General features: G+C 40.4%; 1 protein-coding gene across 1 annotated transcript in view; it reads right to left on the bottom strand.

Moving 5' to 3' along the window:
• The window catches only part of dnah9 (dynein, axonemal, heavy chain 9), a 164070-nt gene extending 137468 nt beyond the window's left edge, over positions 1-26602 (bottom strand). The window contains exons 1-16 of the mRNA XM_084938413.1: positions 26224-26602; positions 25364-25560; positions 25113-25271; positions 23909-24039; positions 23556-23767; positions 21712-21945; positions 21456-21623; positions 20898-21014; positions 20633-20783; positions 17954-18068; positions 17688-17756; positions 12684-12810; positions 12239-12385; positions 10015-10123; positions 1248-1489; positions 931-1066 (exon numbers count right to left, since the gene is read on the bottom strand). Coding sequence (XP_084794539.1) covers positions 931-1066; positions 1248-1489; positions 10015-10123; positions 12239-12385; positions 12684-12810; positions 17688-17756; positions 17954-18068; positions 20633-20783; positions 20898-21014; positions 21456-21623; positions 21712-21945; positions 23556-23767; positions 23909-24039; positions 25113-25271; positions 25364-25560; positions 26224-26586 — 2677 coding nt within the window. The 5' untranslated portion in view covers positions 26587-26602. The remainder of the gene's footprint in view (positions 1-930; positions 1067-1247; positions 1490-10014; positions 10124-12238; positions 12386-12683; positions 12811-17687; positions 17757-17953; positions 18069-20632; positions 20784-20897; positions 21015-21455; positions 21624-21711; positions 21946-23555; positions 23768-23908; positions 24040-25112; positions 25272-25363; positions 25561-26223) is intronic.
• Between the last annotated feature and the right edge of the window lie 477 nt (positions 26603-27079).

The raw sequence follows: 27079 nt of genomic DNA, 5'->3' as shown, positions 1-27079 counted from the left end.
AATTACAATATAATGAAAACAGAAAATCAGAATCAACAACTACCCTAACTTCCCTCCTGATACATGTTGATGTTCATATTTAAGTGAATGAGATTTGACACTGGGTTCTGTTAAAAGCAAAGTATTGGCGTTCTAATTCAGTGCTTAATTTTAAAAGGACCTAATCAAGTTGAAAGGACTGAGCCTGCTCAACTGCCCCCTCATCACTGATATTTCCATGTGAATTTGTCACTCTAAGCTTTTCATTTGATCAGCTTATGATGTAAAAATTGGGATCAGCGCTGCTTTAAAACTCTCGCTCTGCTTTTCCTTTTATTTTAATGGACACTTGTGGTTCTTACATTAAACAAGACACTGCATTAAGGAAAGAACAGCTTAATTCCAGAGCTTTTAGATGCTGGACCTGCTGTTATCATAGCTACCCCTGGGTCACATCATTTATTTAAGAATTTTCCAAATCATAAAAGAGTTTTTGAAGCCAAACAAGGAGAGGGAAAGGAAAAGATGAAGAAGCGGAACAAGGAGTAGAAGGTTTGGTCACAGTAGCATTCTGGCAGCAATCCATCACATATTGAACCACATCCCAGTCCATCTAAACTGGCTGACAAAACTCATGCCAGCTAACAAGTCCAGAATTATTTTATGTCCACAGCCAATAGAGGCGGACACCCAATTGACATCAAAAACCCCGAGGACGTGTTGCTAAGAAGCTGTCCAATTCAGTGCTGGCTGAAGGGTGCTGTTGGATCAGAGTACTGAGAAGCGCTGCATATATTTTCATATTAATTTCAGGATTGCCAGCAACATTCTGGCTTTGAGACAGCAAGTAGTAACACCATCAACATGACCGAGACACAACAAACAGTAAATAAGTACTTATTTTATGTTTTCTTCCTTATTTAGAGTATTATTTGTTCATGAAAATCATACCAGTGTTATCGAGGAAAAACCTGAGAGAGCACTCAATGCTGCTGAAGAAGCCATCTATGATCGTGTCATCAATGTACTCCACATAGGCCTTCCACTCCTCAGAGGACGGCTCAGCTTTGAACAGCGCCCGATTGCACTAAGAGACATAACAGAGTGTGACACTCATAATGAATCACCATCTTTACCGCATTTGAAAAGTCCTGCAGAAATGAAGTTCAAATCCTAAATTGCTGACTCCATTATAACTGCTTAAAATGATGAAATGTGAGTGAAACTTAAAGCCCATCTGACATTTCACATAACAATGAGCAAAGCACCTTAACTAGGAAGTGGATTTTTTCCCCGGAAGACCGAATCAGACTGTAAAATCTTTCGAGCCTCTCGGTCCTGTCCTCCAAACTGAGCAGAGCGTCTTTTTTCCCCTCCTTCCTGTCAAATATGGGGGTGGACCAGGACCTCATGCAGCTCAGAATCTCCTCTACGTTGTCTTTGGCCCTCTGGAGCCGACTTTCCAGGTCACACACCAGGTCTCGCGCCTCCTGGATATACTCCCAAACACCTGAAAGAGGTTAAAAGGTCAAATGGGTTAAAAAAATGTTTCAATATCATTCTTTGATGTTTTGAATAAAATAAGTAAATATTTAGCATCGATTTTGTTGTTTCTTTGGGTTTTATGTGATAATATTCTCCATTGCAGAGTTTAAGAGTAACATATAAATTAGCTGATTCCAGGATGTAGAGACACAACACAGGGATATGCAAAAAAGAAATTAAGCATCTGGGATTTTTTCTATTTTCAACATATTTTTAACCATGAGCTACTACATGAGATACTCACATGAGAATTAATACCAACAAAATTACCAGTGGATTAGAGAGTCGTCTGCAACAGTAACAGACCGGCACACAGCCCTGCCAAGCACATGAGAATTTTGAGATTTCACTAAAGCTCCAGTTTCAACAGCTTTTCAGCATTAAACTGGTTGGTGCTGTGTAATTATCAGCAATTACCTGACAGCTGCACGAACCACATTTACATTATCATTAAGGTAGCAGTAATAATAAACAGTGGACTTCTCTACTTACATTGCTTCCCTCACAAACCACATCTAGATATGCAGCAGAAAACTGATGGATAGGTGGATGGATGGATAAATAAATCAAACCTAAAGTTGAGGCTGTATTAAAATATCTGCACTAAGGCACAGGTATAATCAGCATATGATTTTCCCTGCTGATTGACAGGGAGCTCCCAGCTGTGGGTGTCTTAAAAAGGTTTGACAGAATCTAAGCTCCAAACCACACTATCATATTTTGCCAATATTTAACAAAATACATATTCAGTGTCTGTAAAAGTCTGTAAATATACTGAAAATGAAAACTGAAGTTCAAAGGTTGTATGATTTTTATGATCCTTTCATATAAATGTGGTTCATCCTTTGGTTGAACACAGATACAAAAGGTTTTCTTACAAACATGACTTTGTCCAGCTAAAACAATACAGAGTGTTTGATATAAAGAAAAACTTACTGATGCCCCCCAAAGAGATTTTAGCTAGCTCCAAAAGAGGAAGTCTTCTTTCTAATGTCATAATGAGACTATTTTCTAACATTAACTATTTTTTTAAACTTGGAATTGCCTTACTAAAGTGCAAAATACATCTTGTTTATTCAAACTTCTGTCATAACTGTCTCATTGTCTTTACTGTATGCAGTGATCAGTGCAATTACTCCTAATACTGCTCTGAGCTAAAGAAAATGTACAAGGATACAGAAGGAATTGTGGGCCACCACAGGCAGTTATGGGTCCATATATTACCTGCTTTCACTAAAGTCTAATCTAAGAAGTACTGCACACAGCTGTCCATACTCAGCTCATGACTGAATCTCATGACTTACTACACCACACCGTTGTGATTGCATTTTGTGATTTTGTGATTGTATACAGTTCTTCGATACCTTTTTCATCTAACAATCAGCCCCAAATGTATTCTGTGGCTTGATACAACAAGCCCTAGCATGCAGTCGGAGTCATAAATAACTAACTTCGAGACACAAGAATAAGGAGTTGTGCAACAGATGACATGGCTCCCACAGTGACCTGATCTAAACAGCTACATGAATAGAGACAAGACAGTGAGTTCTGAGGCAGCACGGTGGCACGGTGGTTAGCACTGTTGCCGCACAGCAAGAAGGTCCTGAGTTCAATTCCAACATCAGGCCGGGGTCTTTCTGTGTGGAGTTTGCATGTTCTCCCCGTGTTTGCGTGGGTTCCCTCTGGGCACTCCGGCTTCCTCCCACCATCCAAAGACATGCAGCTTGTGGGGATAGGTTAATTGGATAATCCAAATTGTCACTAGGTATGAATGTGAGTGCGAATGGTTGTCTGGCCCTGCGACAGACTGGCGACCTGTCCAGGGTGTACCCGGCCTCTCGCCCTATGACAGCTGGGATAGGCTCCAGCGCCCCCTGCGACCCTGAAAAGGATAAGCGGAAGCGAATGGATGGATGGACAGTGAGTTCTGTAAAATACTTCTACCATCCCACCTGCCGAGTACCTTAAAAACAAGGCAATTTGTGCTCACAACAATTACAGTTAAATTTAAATATTTTTCTCTTCGCAGTGGGTTAACTTAATTGAAAAAAAAAAATCTCACTGCATGAGGTTTGAAAGTATCCTTCCTTTAATTTCAGATCCTAAGGCCTTTGATAAGTACTGTATGTATACTCATTTTCTTTTTTAATTGATTTTTGTAGTTGCACTTCTGAATTAAGTATCACCTGAATGAAACTAGAGGCTCATTTTTAAGCTGACTTCTGCATTTAAAATAAAAACTAATAAGGGTAACTAACTAACTTCAGCATTTCGTAGTTTTCTCTTTGTGGCTCTGTGGTTGCAAGAACATTTTAATGAGATTTTTAAAAACTCCACAACCTCTGCATGGCACAAAAGTGCATTTGACCTGTAAATAAATGCAGAAAAAGGCTTAACTTTTAACAAAAGTAGCCCTTCCTGCTTTTCAGGACATACAGTGTAAGGTTATATATCATCACATTCTTTAACTGTACGTCCCAAAGAATATGATTAAAAAAAGGTGCTGCTGTAAAATAATGAATTCACTTCGTGTCACCGAAGCATTTAATGACTATCTTTCTTATCAGACTTTGACCTGTTAGGTCTGGTATAATTAAGCAAGTCTGACAAATCTGTATGATTAATTTATCTTATTCAGTTTATATACATGTATTCAGGGAGCTAAAAGGAAGCCATTCGCTTAGACAGAGGAAATCTCATGTGCACGCTCTGTGCCCTCAAAATGCAGAAGCCAAAAGAAGCTCATGAAAGTTTCATAAGAACGAACAGGGAGTCACATTTATAGTATCCCGGTTGTCAAAAATACTGCTATATTTCCTGAGAACTTACTGGCTTTTACCAGAATTATCAGTCAGGGAGAAACAATCACTTTTGAACTTTTAAAGAAAATATCCTTAGAGGAGCTTATTCTGTATATATGGATTTTTAAGAAGTTGTACTCAGTCATTTTAATAAGGCAGGGTTTGTTTTCTGTAAAATACAATTAAATGCCAACAGGACAGCTAGAACACATACATGCAATGCTCCAGTAGAGTAGAAAAGCACAATATAAGAACAGTCCATTTTCCATTTATTTAAACTGGACTCTTTACTCTTTGCTGATGGTGTCGATCGTGGGGGCGATCGTGGCTCAAGAGTTGGGTGTTCGTCTTGTAATCGGAAAGTTGCCGGTTCGAGCCCCAGCTCAGACAGTCTCGGTCGTTGTGTCCTTGGGCAAGACACTTCACCAGAGGGGCCGATGGCGCGATATGGCAGTCTGCCCCAGGGCAGCTGTGGCTACAACTGTAGCTGCCTCCACCAGTGTGTGACTGTGAGAGTGAATGAATAGTGGTATTGTAAAGCGCTTTGAGGGGTCCTGAAAAGCGCTATATAAATGCAATCCATTATTATTATTGTCTTTTTGAGCATCTATCTCAGATTATCAGACTAATATTACAGATGTGTGTAATACAAACCATTCAAGAGGCTTATGTTTCAGTTTTGGTGGTAATAATAATAATTCTGTTATTTAGCACTAAATGTGTCCTTCTTTTAGACTTCTATGGGCCAAACAGAGAATAAATCCTATTGTTGTCAGACTTGGGACAGTCACTTTATCACTTTTCAAAATGTATTCACACAGATACATTTGTCATTGAATAATCCTGCCTGGGTCAACCACACAGATGAAAAATGTAAGTCTCATGATGTAAACATGAGTTTCGGGACCTATGCACACACACACACACACACACACACACACACACACACACACACACACACACACACACACACACACACACACACACACACACACACACACACACAGAGAGAGAGAGAGAGATATTAACATAAGGCAGATAAGTGAATGTAGTGTATGGTCTGCAGAGGAACTGTGACTTTGTCCCCAAACACCTTCGAGTGCATTGGCTCGTATCGTCAACAGTCCTCTCATTTGTGCTACAATCCTCAGGGAATCCTGAAGTCGAAGAAACTAGCAACGTGCCTGCCTGCTCTGAGTCAGTCAAAGCTAATCAATGATTAAAAACCTCTCCTATTCTTATTTCATGCGCTTTTCAAAAAGCAAAGCCTCTCTGTTCACGTTGCGTGTCAGAGCACACTGCTCTGCTCTGGAAATGGCACAGAGGGCCATGACGGGAAGAATGAGGAAAGCATGTTTATCTCATCATCTGTGAATATTCATAGAAATGATAACTGCCTGATCACTCTGCATTGCTGTTTGTAATCATGCATCTACTGTAATACAGCAAACATTGAGTCAGGGTCACATTTTTAGGACACAAAATATTTCTGTTATTTTTGCTGTTTAACATATTCAGTTTGCAGTCCTATGACTTACAGTCAGGACTTTCAGCTTTGGTTCACGAGGTTAAAAAACATTCATCGCTGATAAATTCTGTCTGCTATTTTAATATATTCAATTGGAAAATTCAATTTCATGAGTGTGTGTGTGTGTGTGTGTGTGTGTGTCTTCATAAAATTAGCAGGTAGAAAGCATAGAGATGATTCAGAGCGATTCAAGCGAAACTCTTTTGCTGCAAAAGTAAAGCAATTTCATTGTCATCAGTCTGAGCTGTGGGCAAATCAGGAGCACAGATACATAAAAATGCCTGGCTGTCCACAGAGGCACTAATGATTAGCCAGATATACTAAACATATAGCTCTTTACAAGACAAAATACCCTGCCTCCCCTATGTTCCCTGTGTCTCCATGTCTGTGTCAGGTATTTTAGGTTTACCTGTTTTATTTCTTATTTATTTATATATTTCTTATTCATTATTATTATTATTTTGGTAGTGTCCTGTCTCTTGTGTTTTGTATTTAGTTTTCCTTTTTTTATTTTTTAAAAAGCTCTGAGCACAAGATCCATAGAGTGGACCAAAGGAGCTTGCAAAGAAAAGCGTCTGGACTTCTTTAAGTTACTTGAAGACGTTTCACCTCTCATCCCAGAAGCTTCTTCAGTTCTAAGGTCAAATGGTGGAGAGTCCCAGATATAAACCTAGTGGGAGTATCCCCCCACAGAGGGACAAAAGGACCCCCTGATGATCCTCTAATCGCCTGAGCCAAGGTGTGAAACTGGGTGTGGGTCCCAATCAGCCAGAGTTTCGGGTGTGTTCATTGTGAAACCTGGCCCCACCTTATCACATTAAATCATCACCTTATCACCTTATCACAATGAACACACCCGAAACTCTGGCTGATTGGGACCCACACCCAGTTTCACACCTTGGCTCAGGCGATTAGAGGATCATCAGGGGGTCCTTTTGTCCCTCTGTGGGGGGATACTCCCACTAGGTTTATATCTGGGACTCTCCACCATTTGACCTTAGAACTGAAGAAGCTTCTGGGATGAGAGGTGAAACGTCTTCAAGTAACTTAAAGAAGTCCAGACGCTTTTCTTTGCAAGCTCCTTTGACTACGATGACCTGGATGACTGAGAACCTTCACAGACATAGAGTGGACCATTACCTCACTACCTGGATTTTGGACTACCTCACCGACCGACCACAGTATGTGAGGACTCAGGGCTGTGTGTCGGACAGGGTCGTCTGCAGTACGGGGGCCCCACGGGGAACGGTTCTGGCTCTGTTCCTCTTCACCATCTAAACTGCAGACTTCTCCACAACTCCACCCAGTGCTTCTTGCAGAAGTTCTCTGATGACTCTGCAATAGTCGGCCTCATCACTGATGGGGACGACAAGGAGTACAGAGGACTGACCCAAGACTTTGTGGACTGGTGCCAGCTGAACTACCTCCAGATCAACACTAATAAAACCAAGGAGCTGGTGGTAGACTTCCGCAGGCACAAACATCCTCCACTGCAACCACTGAACATCCAGGGTATGGACATTGAGGCTGTAGACAGCTACAGGTATCTTGGTGTTCATCTGAACAACAAACTGGACTGGACTCATAATTCAGACTACAGGAAAGGACAGAGCAGGCTGTACCTGCTGCGGAGACTCAGGTCTTTTGGAGTGAAGGAACAGGCTGATTAGAAGGGCCAGCTCTGTTTTAGGATGCCCCCTGGACCCAGTGGAGGTGGTGAGTGACAGGAGAATGGTGGCTAAGCTGTCATCCCTGTTGGACAACATCTCCCACCCCATGCAGGAGACTGTGACAGCACTGAGCAGCTCCTTCAGTGGCTGCTGCAGCACCCACGATGTGGGACGGAGAGATTTCGCAGGTCTTTCCTCCCCGCTGCTGTCAGACTCCACAACAAAGACTTTTGCAGCTGATCAAACACACACAAACCCACACATGTGCAATAAGACTAAGTGCAATACTCCTTTCTGACAAAGTTGTATTTTTACTCAGTTGTAAATAGAAATTGTATTCTATTTTTATCCTATTGTATATTTTATTCTATTTTATTCTACTGTATATAGTATTTTATTTTATTCTATTCTATTCTGTACAGTTGTGTACAGTATATTATCCGTATTGTATTCTAATTTTTGCTATATAACTTTTGCACTGTCCACTTTCTGCTGTAACAAAACAAATTTCCCACGTGTGGGACTAATAAAGGTGATCTTATCTTATCTTAGAGGCTGGGGTCTACCACACCAGATGATGACCCTGACAAAGGCCACAAGCTGAAACGCGTTGGTCAGTTAATAAAGTTGTTCCTCTTTATTTTTAAGTGTTGCTGGAGCCCCTGCGTTGTGAGTTTCTCATCCTCTCCATGCACCTTGGAAGTAGGTGAAGTTGTGCCAGAAAATATTTGCTGCGGTCTACCACACCAGGCAAGACCCCAGGTGCAGGCTGTGTAAAGATGCCCCGGAATCAATCCAGCACATAACAGCAGAGTGTAAGATGCTACCAGGCAGGGCATACATGGAACACCATAACCAAGTGGCCAGCATAATATACAAGAACATCTCTGTCGAGTATGGCCTGGAAGTCCCGAGGTCAAAATAGAATGCAACCCCCCCAGGATGGTTGAGAATGATGGAGCTAAAATTCTGTGGGACTTCCAGACACTGATGGACAAACTGGTGACTGGTTAACCTCCAATATAGTGGTGGTGGACAAACAGTGGACGATGGCCACAGTGATAGATGTTGATATATCAGGAAGAAGGACCACGAGAACCTCAAGAAATACCAAAGGCTGAGAGAGGCACTCAGGAAGATGTAGAGGGTGAAGGCAAAACTTCTTTCAAGTATGCTAAATTATGAGGCATTTGGTCAATTTGCGAAGCCAAATATAAGCCAAATTTTAATAGATCGTTAACATGACCCCACTCTACATCTCTAAAACATTTTATCTTATAATTCATTTAAAACTTTTCATTTAAAATTAATTCAGACAGGATGATGATACACAAGCACCCAAAACAAAAACTACCTAAAAACATAACCGCTTTGGCGGTGGTAATAAATTATTTACAGGACTTTATAAACAGAATAAAGGAAATATCACACGGCAAGAATTAATATCACTGCTTAGCAATCAAGATGTGAACACAGTGTAAATTATTAAAGTCTGTGTGCAGGCATAGTAACCAACCTGGCAACCACACTGTCAACAAAATCAAGGAAAGCACTGCTTGCCAAGAGTAACACCAGCATAACTACAAATGTATATGAAGTGAATCAAGTGACTTTGGACAGAGCTAAGCCAGACCCCCTGCTCTTCGGTTAACTCTATAAAATGCTGTGTAGTTTTTGGTTCCCCTCAGGAATCTCATTCCTCATTTACTGCCACTGTTTCCACTCCACGTTAAATACAGAGTATGTTGTTAAGATGAGGAATAAAAAACCCTTTTGAAAACACAGTTTCTCCATCAGAAACGTACATGCTGTTTTTTTGTTTTGTTTTTGAACAAGTCAGATGGAAATATTTGACTAGCTTTGTGCTTAATTTTCAATAAATTTCAGCAGCAATCAGCCTGAGATATTATATAACACCGAGTACTGCATTGTTTCTCTTTTGAACAAAGCTCAGTAGCAGACATCTACTTAAAAATCTGTGTTTGCAAAGATGCAAAGAGCTGTGATTGGTCAGCAACAGCTTAAATACAAAGAAATCTGCTGCTTTTCTTTAAGACATAAATAAAAACATTGCCACTTCACAATATTTCAACACATTTGTCTTCTGGGTTAAATTAAAGTACATAAGTAATGGAATGTCAAAATGATCCAACATGCTGTAACAATGAAAGAAGGAAGCCGTATCATTGCTGCAAAGTGTCGGTAAAAGAATGGAAAACACGGTTCAATCATAGACATGACGTCCATTTAGTGTTGCAGGGATGTTATCAGCACTAAACTCTGTCAATCTCAATACTCACAGAACACTTAAAGAAATAAAAGTACTGGGTTTGCATAATTTCTTCAGCAAAGTGATGCCATCTCCATTGTACTGTGGTGTCAGTTGAGTACTGTCGTAACTAATGTCACTAGACTGACAGCAGAAATTGACATATTTAAATGTGTCATTTGTCCGGAGCTGTATTGGCTACTAATCAGTAAATGTGCAGACCTTGGCTGTTCCAGTTCAGACTGTCCTCTGCCTTTCTGAGCTGAGCGTCGATGTCGCTGAGCTGGCCCTGAATCAGAGGACGTTCCACATCAAGCACGGAGTGCACCACCTACAGCCAAACAGCAGAGGAAAAAAAGAGAGAGACCTGATTTTCTGCTCCCACTAAGTGAGTACAGAAAAATCATTTAAATATCATTTCTACAAAAAGGCCAAGCACAAGCCCAGAGCGTCAACACGGCATGTCGTCCTCATTATAGTCACTATTTCTGCATTGTTCCATGCTGTCATGACTTAATTGGACTTGAACTTTTGCCTACCTGTAGCACTGGATTTCTACATTTTTAAAAATGTAATCATGTCGTTGAGGTGGCTGTAATACGTGTAGTTGAGCTTTGTGTGGCTGAATTAATTACACAACGAAACTGTATACTGTTTCATGGCGCATTACTGAAACTGCCATTTTGCCCTAATGCTTAGTTTTTATTAAAACTGTGAAGGTGTCTTTGATAAATGCAGACTATGTACTAAGTAATTCAGCTAATAAATACATTTCTGAAATAATCCAGCAAAGGCCTGTGTCAGTGTTTTGTGGGATTTTTTCCTGTGTCTTAAGGACGTGACTTTCAGATTCTGTGCATTTGCCAATTCTTTTGTCCTCCACTTGGCCATGTTTTTAAAAGACACACTGCACACTGTGTCGAGATGTGCCAAAGTTTTTGCTAATAGCTCTTTGGGAATCACCTTGTTGGTGCAAAAACACGACTTTTCCCTGCCAGAGTTTGTTATCTTTGACATTTATCATAGATTCAGCTAAACCTCAGAACTGTGGCTCACGACTTTTGCACATCACTGTACAATGGTAAATAATTCTGTATATTTTTGATAGTGCTAGTCTCCAAAAAGATAAGGACATGTCTAATTGCAATGTGCATGTCACAGAGCTATTCTTCTCCATTATCTGATAGTGCTCCACCCAGGCACAATGTCCCGAGCTCATAGATTATTTTACTGTGTTAAATAATTTACATGTTAAATAATTTGAGAGGATAGCTTCTCAACATATCCAGCCTTGATGACATCATGTCAGCCTTATATTTCTGTTCTATTATATATTATATATGCATTCATAATTTATATTGTAGTTATTAACAAGTTATTGTAAATTCTATTCTTTGACATTGTGCTTGAAAATCATGTTCCTCTAGATGTTTCCTTAAGATTTCTAGCGCCTTCTTCAGTGTCACCCTCTATCATGCACTTTCCTCTGAGTGACTTTGATGAAGGTCAAATCTGACTGGAAAATTTTGCTGGAGCATTTCTACAAAAGCAAAGCTCATGTGGTAAACAGAGTCGAGTACCTGCTAGCAGTGATTCACGAACAAACAAACCCTGACTTGGTGCCAGGGTTTAGACCACGGTTGTTGCTGGCAACTAATATACTGAATATTTATGCTGGAGAAAATTTAAATTATGGGAGGCACTTCAGAGCTGCAAATGAGCGGCATTTTGCTCTATGCACAGCAGTCACAGACGCGTTCACCAAGATGTCGTCTCCTCTTGCCTCCCACCTTACTTGCTTACTTCCTGTCACAGAGCAAGAAGCTATACTGTTTTTTCTATTCTGCTTTCAAGGAGCTTCTTTGTTTTTTTAAAGTGATCTAGTTCTCTAGGACTCCTGAAGGTGCTAAAAAGCTTTCTTTGGACATGGGCTCCTCAGGCCTGGAAAATGTTCTACAGCACATGACAGGATTCATGTTTGGGGACTGCATTTCAGGCAGCGGTCTTGGAGCTCTTGTCAAAATTGACGGAAGTATAGGGAGGAGAAATAGCTGAGCTAAGCCATATTACACAAAAACTGGACATAACCTATTAAGCCCCCAGCGGTTTTCTGATCTCCACGATCTCCTCCCTTTTGCGCCCATCTTTGGGTGCGTGGGTGCTTAAAAGGTTAATAACAATGATGAATCCAAATTTGAGGTTTTTGGTTAGTATCAGAGGTCAGGAGCGAGGTATTACAGAGAGTGTCTACAGAGAGTGTAAAGCACAGTGGTCTTCAAAAATCAGAACTATTCCTAAAGAAATCACACGAAGGCTTGTTTAGAAGAGTTCAGGCTGTGTTGAAGAATAACGGTGGTCACTTTAAAGCTCATCAGAATATATTTATTTTTTTGATGATAAATTTCCACATCACAGTTTGAAAACTTGCAACCTAATCTGATCCAACCTTATTATATCGGTCCACAGTGAGTTCAAGGTTAGCCACATACTGCCACAGCTGCCCCCTGATGGTGTAGATCTGCACTGCAGTTTCAGGGATGGCTTCAGTCTGTCTTGCCACTAAGTACTTCACCTCTCTAAGCACAGCCGCCAGCTAGGAAGAGATTAAAAAGTACATTAGAAGCACTGAAACATATATCAAGACATTAAAATTGGTCTGATCAGTACAAGCCGATGATCATTTTTTAAAAATTCATGATGTTAGAAAAGATAAAATCACTTTGGCCCATAATTATAACCCATTATATCATTTCAATTAAAAACTGAAATACTGACCATACTAATGAGGAAGATGAAAATAAATGAGCTTGATATATCACCACTCTAATATATCTCATTACAAAAAGCACAAGCCCATCAGCTTTTCAAACTGTGTGGGAGCTAATGTAGACCTGTGGGTTAAAGTTGACTGTGATCAGCTGAGTGTCCGGGTCCCGTTTGATTAACGGCAGGCTGAGGTTGTACTGAGAACTCTCACCAACAGTCTCTGTCCATGTCTCATACAAGCTGGTGGAATATCTAAAACAGCAAACAAAAAAGCAGACGCGCGATGACAATCGAGCAAAAGTTATTACAACAGAAAAACAATTTGCACTTTTACCATCAGAGTATAACATTGTTTCAAATTCCCATTATCAGGGCCAGGTTTTTAATTTAAGGCCACCGGCACAAAAATGTCTCATATCATGGAAATTAACATAAACAGCAAAACAAGACGCTAAAAGGCATATGATTGAGCCATTCTCCCATTTCTCCATGGTTGTAAACAGAATGAGAGGCGTGAATCGCTCATCTGCATCAAGCACACAATAAGGATAAAGGGAGAGGAGTGAGGAGGGTTAGATGCAGGCGTGCGGGGAGGTAATATGAGGATAAACGCTGATTCATCTGCAAGAGGCAGGGAACAGACAATATGTCAGGGCTCTGTACAGCTATATCAATCTGTAAATAGCTACGATTATGATGAGAACTTCAGTGCGCGCTGTGTGCTCCTTATTGGATTTCAGCTGTGAGCTTCATTTCCTGATAGTGGCACCGCAGACGCAGAGGCAATCAAATGCTTTGGTCATGGTCATAAATCACACTACATTTTGTCTGTGGGGGTAATGAGTGAGGATGCCCATTCTGTTCCTGACTAGAATGTGTATAATAACGGTGGCATTCATCGGAGGCAACGGCGATGATTATTACAGCATAACAAGGGCTCTAATTTCTGATGGGAGTAAATTGAGGGCAAAGAACTGGTGTTGTTCATCATCTCATTACTGTGGTTGCGGGGACATGAAGTGAAGGAGTGATATTAAGTCTGTGAGGCATAAGGAATGGGCTTCTGCATGGGAATCTGTAAGTGTGTGTGGATTTCATTCACATACTACCACGCATACACGTGCACACACGCATCTACACTTCCGCAGCAGTAAGGGCTGACTATTCATTCCACCTTTTCAAACATTTCCAACCCTGCTGTGATCATTTTTTATCCTTCACTAATTCAAAGTGGAAAAACACAAATTTGAGAACAAACATGTGGCTCTTTAATGAATTTGTTCAAATAATACTTTGATAGACAAATGTTTTTCAATGTATTTTAAGCTAACAAACAAATGGGTGGAACCTTTTAGCCTGTTTTGTCTGTTGCTGTACGGTTAACCTTTACTGCGCTCAGTAACTGCTGCTTACAATGCCCAACAGTAAACAGAAAGATGATCCTTTATGGTGGCCCACCTTCATATAGCAGGCTAAAGCTCCCTGATTCAAAGATACTAGAGCCATAGGCACTATCTGCAGACTATCTTTAACAAGCATGTAGCAGCAGAATTCCAATCTATGTACTCTACATAAATACTTAGGAAGTACATTACTAAACGCATGGAGGGGCTCTGATGAAACGATGGACAATGCATAGTGGATCGACCATAGATGATGAAAAAACGGATGGAAAAGCGCCACTATAAAGACGGAGGTCTTCGTAGGTACAATATACCAAACCTCTGAAAAAAGATGTGAACATAATTGTTAAAGAAAATATTTTACTTCACTAAAATAAAAATAAAAACTCAACTTTTGAAAAAATAAAAATAAAAATTAGTGAAAATTTTAGTTTTAGCATCTGTTAGTTTTAATGTATATTAACTTATTAACAACACAGGGTGCAGTTCACTAACATGTTAGTTCTGTTAATTTTAAAAGAAGCTAATGCTGTTTTGCTGCATAATGAAACCTTTTTGTGGCAGACACTGAGTTGTCACAGCAGTAAATTTAATTAAAAGCAAACTGAGAATCATGATGACTCAGTCCCACTGAGTTAGTATGCAAAAGAAGTCACTCTTTAATATTTATCACACTAATGCTATTGCAGCATATCCAAACGTCTGCTGTGGAAAATGTTCATGAATACAGGTTTAAAGGTCCTGTAAGCCGACACAGGTGCTTTCAATTATCCTGCATAATTAGACCTCACTTAAATGGTAAATGGCCTGCATTTGTATAGCGCTTTTCTGGTCCATAGGACCCCAAAGCGCTTTACACTACATTCAGTCATTCACCCATTGGCGATAGCAAGCTACATTGTAGCCACAGCTGCCCTGGGGCGCACTGACAGAGGCGAGGCTGCCGGACACAGGCGCCACCGGGCCCTCTGACCACCACCAGTAGGCAAACATGGGGCTAGTATCTTGCCCAAGGATATTTGGCATGCAGCCAGGAGGCAGCCTGGGATCGAACCACCGACCTTTTGATTAGTGGCTGACCTGCTCTGCCACCTGAGCTACAGCCACCCCACTTACTCACTTGCACTTACAGTACTGGGCAAAAATCTTGAGCCACCCCTCATTTCTTTACATCTAACAAGCATTCCTAACAAAATGTTAGGAAAACTGAAAATAGGTGCAGCAATGGGTAAACATATATGGAAATACGGCACATAAGGGAGAAACTGAGTCTGTAAAATTCAAACAACCTTGAAAGTTCATAATTGGTATGACTATCTTTATCCTTCAACACAACCCAAACTCAAGCTTTCTCGTAATTAATTTCTTGTAAAGAAAGCTTTACAAACTTTCTTGTAATTATTTAAGTAGTCTTCAGAAATAGTTTCTAGGCTTCTTGAAGGACATTCCAAAGCTCTTCTTTTGATGTTGGCTGACTTTTGCTGCCTCAGTAATGTTGAAGTTCAGTCTTTGGGGAGACCGACTTCATGTTTCATTGTGTCTTTTTCTATCTAAGTATGCTTTTACTGTATTCTCACTGTGTTTGCAATCATTGTCATGCAATGAAGCCATTCCCAACCCCAGTTGAGGTTAATGTACCGCTGATTTTCAGATGGTATTGGATCAAAGTCTGATTGTTTTATTTGATTGTAGTGTGTTCACAATTCCATTAGTTTTGATAAGAACCACCCCAGCAGCTGAAATGCAGCCCCAAATCATGACAGAGTTGCCGCACTCACTGCTGAAAGTCTCCTCTGACCTCCTACTGACAAAGATTTAAAACAAAAATGTGAATTTATTACTCCATAAGAGCTGTTCCCACTGATTTTTAAACCAGTCCTTCATCATGTTGTACTTTCTTATTAAGAACGGTTTCTTGACAGCCACCTTTCCACTATGACCATTTCTGATGAGGTTTTGGGAAAAGGTGGATGGATCAAATGAAGGTCAAGATTCATCTCTTAGGTCATCTTTTCTGGATTTTTCCCTCCTATTTCTTGAGGACATTACTTTCCTCTATCAGATGCTGTAGGTAGCTTCTTCTTCTTTTGTCCTCCACTTTCACCATTTCACTTTCCTCAAACTTATCATTTTTTTTAGATTCAGCTAAAGAAATGGGATTTTGTGTGTTATTGTGATAGGCTGCTATTAACAAAGTGTCTAATGATTTACACTCATGCAGTCTAACAAATCCTGCAATAAATGCTCACTTCATGAAAATTTCAATGTGTTAATCTGTTCAAGAGAAGTCTTTTGCTCAAATTTGTTATGTTAAAGTGTATCTTATCAGGTAGATAAAATAACAGGAAATTAAATAGAAATTTAGAGTAACACAATCTAATTCAACTGCATTAGCCTAGCTAACTAACCTGGCAACAGTAAAACGAGTGAAAACATGTTGATGGTTTGCAATTATTATTATTTTTATCTCTGTGATGTTTCTTTGACTCGTGTAGCTCAGTTTGATTCCATCCAAACAGCATTTCCTGCTGGGTACCAGGTGGTTGTTGGGAGCCTGAAACCCTGGGACCCTGATCTCGGCTTGCAATGGGGTGTCCGTCCTCTAGGGGATCAACTGCCCGTTGCCTTGGACATGGGCGCCCCATCTAGGACCTCTCTCTGAGATGTGTGGATTTAAGTCTTCAGTTAGCTCTCTGCCTGCCTTTGACTCCTGGGAGGGTGGTATTCTGGCTTCCAACCCTCATTTTAAAGTACATTTCGTGACAAAGACACAAATGCACTCACACTCTCTCAGTTTCTCTCTCTCACACTCACACACACACCACAAGAAGATTGTCGGCTTATGTACCTGTGCATTTTCGAATGCCTGTTGTATGTTTGTTTTTTCTTACAGGTGTGGCAGTTGGCAATACATTGTGCATTACTATTTTTAATTCCCTAATCCTTTCCCTCTCTTTTGTTATTTTTTTCTGCCTGTACTGCCTCAGACATTGTCATACTATAGACAACATATACAGTGTAGTAAGTGAAATAACATGCATAGAAATAAAGAAATAAACAGATAAACCCGGAACAAGAGGAAAAGCGAAATGTGTTTGGCACAACGGTGTATTTAAATCATAATTCTGATTGCGAAATCTGCCAGAACACAGGACAGGATTAAAAGGAAACAAGCCCCCCCCCAAAAAAACAAAACAAAACAAAAAACAAAACAAAAAACTAACAAACAAACAAAAAACCCCAACATATCCTTCCCAATGGGATGCTTTATCTTGCAGGGTTTGATGTTGGATGCGGTCTATAAGGCCATTTCTCACTTGGCATCAGTAAGCAGTGACAGGGCATATGGGATTATGGGAGTCCTGCAAAATAATCTGCAGAGCAGTGCCACAGTAATGAGAACATAAATCATGCCCAGAGCTGCATGTCTACATGTTATTCCACAGGGGCTGCTTCATAAATTTTCTACACTCAACTAACAAAATCACAAATGCTGGGTTTAAGAAAGGTTGGCATGAAATTACAGGGAAACATTTACATTTCAAAGACTAAAGCTAATATTTAATATCTGCCTTTATAGTATTATTATGCACTCCAATAAAATGGTGTCATATTCTTTCACTGTCTATTCTGTTTAATCTTCCTTTCTGTTCTTTTATTCAGTAATACATACATCTCAGCATGATGACACACAGTGTAACACGCTGAGATAAGTGCGGCACACACCTGTCCAGCAGTTGCATCATCTCCTCATACTTCTGGATGACCCTGGCTCCTTCTGCAGTCTCCAAGCACCTGCAGAGAAGATGAAACTTTACAAGCCATGCAAAGGGTAGAGCCAATATCTTTCCAGGGTCCAATATTCTAAAGCCTCATTTTTATGAGGCCTCTAAAACTGCTCACAGAGTGATTAATTCATACTGAGGCCACTGGAAATGCACGGCCACATCAACTTTCATTTTTTAATCTGCTTTATTTGAGGTGAGACTCACGGATAGGCGAGGTGTCTGAATTTGAAGAAGGGGGTCTGGATGCGCTGCTCCACCTCCTGGGCCCATCTCAGCCCCCCAGCTACTGCTGGCATATTCTTATTCACTGGAGCTGAACCTGAGGAGGTCAAACATCATCACATAGAATTACACAGATAGGCGGTTTTATGCAAAGTTTGAGCACCCTTAGGCAAATTACATATTTTGGTCATTTATGAAGAAGTAAATAAATACAGCCTCTGCAGCAAACACACATTAAAATGAGCTTTTTGAACTGTGAGTTAACATTTAATTCACAGTTTCTTTTTATTTCATGGAGGGACGAAGAGCAACTGTGACATGTGCCAAACTCACGGTACGCTGCCAAGTCAGTACTACCTTTTGGCAGCTTTGTTTTTTTAGCACCAAAAACTTTTTCTCATCCACTGCTCCTCACAGATGACTTCAAGTTTATACAAGCTCAAGACCGTTATAGGCCTCCTTGCTCTGAATACATAAATGAGTTTCATTCAGTTTTATTAGTTATCTCTGATTATAGTAAGTGTTTAAAGGTGAACCTTAGATTACCTATATTTTTACACTCATCCCTGCATGTTGATGGCTCAATTACCTCAGCAAGTACCAGCAACTGGATATACATGTACATGATTAGGCTTCATCAGTGGAAATCCTGAGCACAAGAACACAGCTACATGTGTGATTAAAATCTGCAAACTAACTTAAAGGACACATCAAAAGTTTTTCTTTTAGGAAGTAACTGATGCTGGTAAAAGAGAGAGCAGATTTCTCCTATATTGGCTTCCCTTCATTCGCTCCCTGTTAAATCCAGAGTTGAAATCAAAATGCTGCTCCTCACATACAAGACTTTAAATAATCAGGCCCCATCTTATTTTAATGACCTTATAGTACCATATCACCCCATTAGAGCACTTCGCTGTCACACTGCAGGCCTACTTGTTGTTCCTAGGAGATTTAAAAGTAGAATGGGAGGGAGAGCCTTCATTTTTCAGGCCCCTCTTCTGTGGAACCAGCTTCCAGTTTGGATTCAGGAGACAGACACTATCTCTACTTTCAAGATTAGGCTTCAAACGTTCCTTTTTGCTAAAGCATATAGTTAGGGCTGGACCAGGTGACCCTGAATCCTCCCTTTGTTATGCTGCAATAGGTGTAGGCTGCTGGGGTAGTCCTGTGATGCATTGAGTATTTCTTCTTCACTCACTATGTGTTAAAAGACCTCTCTGCATTGAATCATACTTGTTATTAATCTCTGCCTCCCTTCCACAGCATGTCTTTATCCTGTCTTCCTTCTTCCTTCTCTCACCCCAACCAGTCACGGCAGACAGCCGCCCCTGCCTGAGCCTGGTTCTGCCGGTTTCCTTCTGTTAAAAGGGAGTTTTTCTTTCCCAAAGTGCTGTTTTTTTGTAATGATTATTGTAGGGTCTACCTTACAATATAAAGTGCCTTGAGGCGACTGTTGTTGTGATTTGGCGCTGTATGAATAAAACTGAATTGAATTGGTACTTTGCATCATTACCACAAGCCTGTCCGATTTCAATTTCAAGATTTCTGCATAGAGATTTTACAGATAGCTTTTTAGTTCAATCCATTTTTTCCTTTCTCTAACCCAGCCACAGACAGTCAACAAACCAGATTACCCTTACCGCCAGTCCCAACCTCGCCTCCTTTTATTTCCGCTAACACATGATTTTGAACTTAATCAGTAATTTTGGACTTCCTGATCACCAGTCTGGCTGATCCAGACGTTGCTTTGCAGACATCAGATCTTGAGTTTTGGGCTATGATATAACCTATTTGCACATCACCAAAGCTCATTCCAGACAGCAAAAATTCCAAGGCTGAACTGTAAAATTGTTTGCTTTACCAACAACAACAACAAAAAATTTACTAAATATGTAATTTTCCCAAATTTTTGATACTCCCAAAATTCAGAGAAAAGCTGAACTAAAAAGGCACATAACTGAGCAACGACCACCCAATAATGTGAGATCCCCTCGTGTCCTCGTCGTATAGTTTCCATATGCTAGATTTGTCAGTACACTATAATCTATCAAGATTATCTTTAAAGTGCAAATTTCAAAAGACTGCCGTTTCCTCGTGACCTCATATCAGCAGCTGGGAGGAGCTACACTGGGGATTACATGATGAACAATTACAGGGTGATTCAGCTGCCCTAATTAAGCTCAGTATGTACACACCCACACACAGGAAAATCAACTGTGTGGGTGGACTATGGGTGTGTGGGGGTTTTAAGGGTTTAAACTCAGCAAATTTCCAAAGAGCTTGGTCGTTTCAATTAAGAAGTTTTTAAATCAAGAACACTCCACGTTTAATTCCTTTAGAAACTTTGACAACATCCTTGAGGGGTTGTAATGGATCTCACTCTTCACTGATCTCAACCTTTTTTCCACCCCGAGCAAAAGCAGTTTTATGATGTTTTTCAACAGGGAAAGACAAGTTCCCCTTGAGACTCAAATTGTATTGTATTGGTGTATAAATGCACCTTAAATATAGAGTTATCATGGACACCAACATTAACTGCTGACTGTGTCTTTCTTTGCAAGTTTGTGAGACTAAAAAGTGGCATATTTTTTAAATAAACACCATCATAATGTTGTTTATAATTAGACTTTTGTGAAATAAAGACTTTGTCGTGAATCTCACCCCACTCCTCAGCAGCTTGAATGTGTTTGTTGTAGAGAATTTTACAGCAGTCCAGCTCCTTGTCAAACATAGACACAAGCAAAGGGTATTTGTCCAGAGCATCTGTAGCCAGTAGCGGGCGCTCCAGCAGGCTGCCAAACATGTCCAGAACCTGCAGACAACAGATATGCCAAAGGGCTTAATGATTATGTGTGTGTGTGCACGTGTGTGAGTTTGGGCGGGTGGGTGTATGCATGTGTGTGTGTCTGAGAAAAAGATCCCAGACCTTAAAGGCATGCTCCAGACCGTAGGCGTCATCAAAGGCCTGACAGAAGATAGCTCCGAGTCTTCGGTCTATGTCATCCACCTTCAGTTTAAACTGCCTCACGTCTTCTTCAAACTCCTGCAGAGGAAATAGCTCAGCTACACCAACAGCCAAAATACCAAACAACAGTGTGATGTAATGCAAAGCCAGCAAAGCATATTCCTTTTCACAATTCACTGACTCAAAGCCATTCAACAATTTGCGATTGGAGATATTCAAGTTAAGTCAATTTATATTTGCTTATAGGTCTCAAAAACCTTGGATAAGCAAACAGATGGCATTTACAAATAAAATACTTTATTGGCAGAAAAGCAATTTGCTCCACCGATGCTGGGTGACCACGCTACTGTGCTGTTAGCCAGGATAAGAAGAAGGTATAAAAGCTCTGCTGGGCCTGTAGCCTTTCATATTTCATAAAGCCCTTTTAAAAGGAATTCACCTTGACAATGCTCAGTAAAATAAGAGGAGCAGGCAAGTGAACTAGAGCCCCATATATCCTATGATCATAATCATTCGTACCATGTTGTTTACATCCAAGCAGTCATAGGGCTTCTCTGTGAAGAACTTATACGTGTCAGTAAATTCCTGCTGGAGCTGTTGGACTTGCTGGCTGAGGGCTCGACCTCGGACGCCTCCAATCTCCAGTTTCTCAAGCTTCAGCAGGTCGACAGCTGTTAACAAGATATCCTGCAGAGAAGGCAAGCTCCAGTCAACTGTCATACCAAAAATGCTGGCATTTCTCCAAGAGGTGCTGAGAACGTATTTCCATACTCACCTTAATGATTTTGACTCTGTTAACAAATCGGTCAAGTCCGGAGAAAATCAAAAGAGGGGAAAAGTCCCAGGGCCTAACCAAGCTCCCGTTCTTCTGGTACTGCCTCATATTGGCCCGCCGGTCCTCATAGGTGCTCTTGAAGAGAATCAGGACCTCCAGGGTGGTCTGTATTTTCTGGACAGTCTCAGAAACCTCTCCTCTCAGAATATCTTCTGGTACTAGATAGATGCGGGCCTGACAAAGGAGAAACAAGAATTATCTTTTTTTAAAAATACGATTACAAAATATGTGATGGGTAATTAGCGTTTGTGTTTAGTGGCATCAGTGGTTTTGTTTAATAGGCGAGTACAGGGAGTGCAACTTCCTGCAAACGGAGGAATCCAGATGGACCTCCTTATTTATTCCTTGTCTTCTGCTCTACAGTCAACTGTCATCAAACAGTTATGAATAAATATGCATGTTTATCAACCAATAGTTTAAATATATATATTAAACCACCAGTTGCCATTGAAAGCATTAATTAAAGAACTGCAATGTACTGACGTAGAAATGCATCTACATATGCACAGAGCATCTGAGGACATAAACACAGAGACCCTTTTATAGAGCTGAGGACACTCAGATCTACAATTCCAAAGAAAACTACAGCACTTCAAACCTTTTCTTTCCTCAAAGGCATTAGATAAACATTTCTCAGCTGCAAGATGTGGTCAGAATTCTTGTGCCTATCACGGTAAATGGAGCATCAGGAGAGAAGAGCTTCTCTAAGTTGAAACAAATCGTCAGCTATCTGAGCACATCACATTCTCGGGGCAGACTGCGCAGACCTGCTGTTCTATCCATTGAAAAGGATGCTGCATCTAAGATGAATTACACAGCTCTTACTGCTGAGTTTGCTGCAAAGAAAGCAAGAAAAGTGACTTTCGTGCATTTTATGTGATATCGACCCTTTCATCTAACTCTGAGAAGAAAGCAAATAAGCCTGTTCCCCGCAATGTTAGGCCATTAAATAATAGTGTATTTTCACCAAAATCTTGAAAACCTGGGTTGTTTAATGGCCAAATTTCACTACTGAGTTTTAATATTATAATCATTATATGGTGAATATTGTTTCAGGTGGTGATAAGAAAAATATGCAACAGCAAACAAGAAGATAGCCCAGACAGAAGCACTGGTTGGTCTCTGGGATCTAGGCCAAGTTTGAAACTGCCATGTGCAGTGTGGGCACTTAAATGCCATGGGACACAGTGGCAATCTAAAGACAGCCTACAGCTCAGTGTTTCCCAATGCACAGCCCAGCAGGTAAACGCTGGTGGCTGCCAGGTCTTTCCTGGGAAGGAGTTTCTGGTACATTATATATTTTTAGCTGCAAAAACAGGGACTTGCTTCCAATAAACTTAACACAATAAAACAGAACAGTTTCAGAGCATGAACTTTCATAGCTGAGCAGACAAAGAAAAAAGTTCCACCTACAGACAGAAAAAAAACTCTAAGAAGAAAATCACCCACCCACTTCGCAGTGACAGGTGATCCCTGAAAGCGCAGTTCAGAAACACTGCAGTATAACTACTTAGCAACACCGACTGCCCAACTGTAACCTAGCTGTAATACACATTCACTTGCCTGTCTATAGGGGATAGTGTGACACGGTTTTGTTTGATTGTTAGGGTTTCTCTCTAATATTGTGTTTACCTGGTAATATAAAGTGCCTTGAGGCAAAAGTTGTTGTGAATTGGCATTATAGAAATAAAACTGAATTGGATTTAAACTGAACCGAATTGAATTGTGAAGACAAAAGTCATTTCAACAAAACATACAGACAAAGAGCAGAAACTGCAGCTGACCTGCTGTATGAGGAGGTTACATGTCTCCTGCAGGAGAACAATCAGCCGTGCTGGAGTGTTGTAGTATCTTGAGTTTGCCCACACCAGACATACTGTGTGCATTAAAGGGCCGATTAGACCCTTGACAGCAGGAATCTCCACATTCTCCATGTCAGTAAACAGAGGCTGCAGGGGTCTCAGGTAGGTGCAGATGTCTTCTGCCTCCTCGAGAGCTGCAAATGAAGATGTGATCAAAGTCAATTTGACCACAAGTAAAAAGATAAAGCATCTTGTTCTTTGGCCCTTAAAGAACAAAAACATATTGCATCTCAGAAAGCAAACTTCATTAAGTTTATTGTCTGTTGTTAGATTACCTGCAAGGACATCCTGCTGCATGTTCATAAAAGCAGCATGGTAGCAGCTCTCCACAGCCTCCAACAATGCTGCCATCTTATTCACCTTGCATGATTTTAACTGGGAGTGGATGCACTTAAAATCTGCATATCTTAAAGAAAAACAAGGAAAGTTTATGGATCTATTTAACTGCAGCTTCCCAGGGGCCTGAATCACTTCTGAAAGACTGCAAAGAATGACTCAGGAAGTGTAAAACTGTTCTTAAAAACCTGGAAGCATTATCTGAGAAAATGCCAATTATAAAAACCATTCTGGACCATTTGGAAACCAGACATTAGCAAAACCTGGTTCACTGCACATTTATATGCTAATGTCAATCACCTTCAGCATTCCAGGCTTTATAATTTATTCCACATTTACTGGGACCATAATTCATAAAATATACATTATAAAATATTCGAATTACAGACCGAGACCAGAAATTCATCCAGAAATTTTTACATAGATTGGAACTGAAGGAACAAATCAAAACATTTTCTCATATATTTTCCTTAAAGATTCTTTAAGAAGCCAAAGGGGTTGCACCATCAAAAAGAAATGCAGATTCTCTGTTCTTCTTTCTTTTTCATTTGTATTATTGTAGAGAACCTTACAATATAAAGTGCCTTGGGGCAACTATTGTTGTGATTTGGTGCTACATAAATAAATAAATGAACTGAATTCAATTAATGCAGGGTCAGCGTTAATTTTGTAGCTACAGACTGCACAATATGAACTACCATATGTGTTGGCATTAATTTGTTCATATGAATAACATAAAAAATGTACCAAAGGCTGGTGGCATTAGAGTATGTATTTAAGAAAAAGGAACAACTTTTGTTGTTTTTCGTTTTTGTCTAATTTCTTCAGTGGAAAAACAAATGGTAAAAATAGAGCATACTGGACTGCTAGCATGTAATTCTCATAAGATGTAATTCTGTTACATAAGCAGATTTGTTTCAGCAAAGAAATAAAGAAAGTACTGGGCTGCAAATTACATTGTTCACTCGAGAGCACAGGCACTTTGAAACTGAAATTAGAAGCACTAGCAAAAACGTAGGTCCCTTCAGTATTTCAAAGTTGTATTATTTTCTGTGTTATTTTCTCACACTTGTGACACTGAAACAAGTACTTCTCAGAAGCTGCCACTGGCTACTTTGTGTGTGTAATAACAGAGGTGCTGACCTGTTCTTCCAGAAGAGCAACTCAGTGTGAGGTGTGGGGTTTCTGCCTTCCAGCAGAGCCTCAGAGGAGTCTTTTTTGAGGATATCACGGATTTGATGGCTCCACTCTATCACTGCAGACTCCAAGGAGTGGATGATGCTTTTATCCACTATTTCCCCCCTGTGATGTTTCACAAGTAAAGCATTTTAGAATGTATGAGTTGGACAAATGATGCATTGACACGATCCTTTGTGTCACAGCGGTCTGCTTACCTTTTGTCTGTCTCGAGGGCGGCTCGGTCTATTCGCTCCGAGCCTGCGGGAAGAGGCAACAGAGTCTTGCCTTGGATTTGGCCAGACACCACAAACACACTGTTCTTAAGGGAGTGGACATGACACTTGATATCCTGTACCACAACCTGTGGCCACTGAATGTAGTTGTTGCTGTTGGAGAGCAGTGGAGCTATAACCTGAAGGAGTTTAAAGAAATTGGAAAAATGTTATGGACTAAACTTTTAAAGTACAGAGTGACAGCAGTATTAGGAAAAGGACTTAAAGTTTTAAAAGTACTCATTTTTCTCAAGTGTGGCGTGTAAGTTAACTATGGACTGACATTAGCAATTATTTTAGCCCCACCAGTCATTAACCGTTACTTGTGACAAAACTTTTAGGTCATTAGTGTTATGCATATTACTGTTAAACAATTACTTTTGGCAAACAATGTCAACCATTTAGGTACAATATTAGTTTTGGCAACGTATTAACTAATATTTTCAATTACAGAGTTTAAATTAAATTTTTAATTTAAGCATTATTTTTAATAACACTGACTTTTTGCTATTTCAATAATTTGGCTGCTTAAACCTCGCCAAGCAAAATACCTACGTACAATACCTAAGTACTTGTACCTAGTACTACTTATCCACTTGCTACTGAAATATGTACTGTTTTAAGCATAAAAAAGGAATAGTACTTTGTTTTTGGACCACGATGAAAGCGGTCATTTAATTTGAACCCTCACTCGCAGCTCTGCATGCTTACTGCAGTCTAGGTAGGAGGTTAATGTACTCGGTCGTGGTAGGTAGGGCTTCATGCACCTAACAATCATTAACGTACCCTGCTCTGTGGCTTACCTCCTCAACTAGAGCAGAAAACTGGTCAAGTGGAGCATAAGACAGGTCCCCGTAAAACAAATTCTCTTTCATGGATTCGGGACTCAGTGTGGTTGTGGTTCGCTTTATGAAGTACACCGCCTTGTTCTTGGAGTCGCCAGTGAAGGAGGAGGCGGTCTGTAGCTGTCCTCCTGCAGTCACAGACACCACCAGAGTCCTCTGCTCGGCTTTGTCCAGGAACTCCTGCAGTACCTGCCTGTTGTCCTCGCTGGACACGCATTTCTGCCATTTGTCCTGTTTCAGTTTAAGAGTCCTCAGGACGCATTCCGCTATATAGTCCAGTCTCTCGTCCTCAGCAGCAGGTGACTCCCTCAGGTCCTCCATGTGCCCGGGTCAGTCACGTTGACTGTATGCACTGATTGTGTCTCGGCAACCATAGTAACGCCGTGTTTTGCATCAGGCCGTTGCTTGGGGAACATGAGCGACTTGGAGCTGATCCAGAACATCCCTCAGTCCATCCAGTTGCTGATTGACACCCATTTTCCCTGACAGGCTTTCAGTGGAAAGTTTCTCTGGCTGTGGGAACGACAAGCAACACACCTGAGATAAATGCACCTGATACATGTCACAAAATCATGTCAGTAAATAACTATTCACTAAAGCCGAATCCACTATAAAAATGGCCATGATAAAGTATAAACCAGCAAGGGCGCACAGACGAAAGCGTCTTCATTTTAGGTAACATGTTTAAACACAGCAAAAAGGTATCAGAACCAAAATAAATTTACTGCGTAAAACATTCAAACTTCTTGCAGAGTTACTCTTTAAACAAATGTGATGTAGTAAACCTGAGCGGTATGCGTGTGATGGAAGAGAT

The sequence above is a fragment of the Perissodus microlepis genome, chromosome 8 (genome assembly GCF_051167445.1).
Source record: "Perissodus microlepis isolate ML-2025 ecotype Zambia chromosome 8, ASM5116744v1, whole genome shotgun sequence".
Classification (NCBI taxonomy): domain Eukaryota; kingdom Metazoa; phylum Chordata; class Actinopteri; order Cichliformes; family Cichlidae; genus Perissodus; species Perissodus microlepis.
This window is presented reverse-complemented; position numbering and strand designations above follow the sequence as displayed.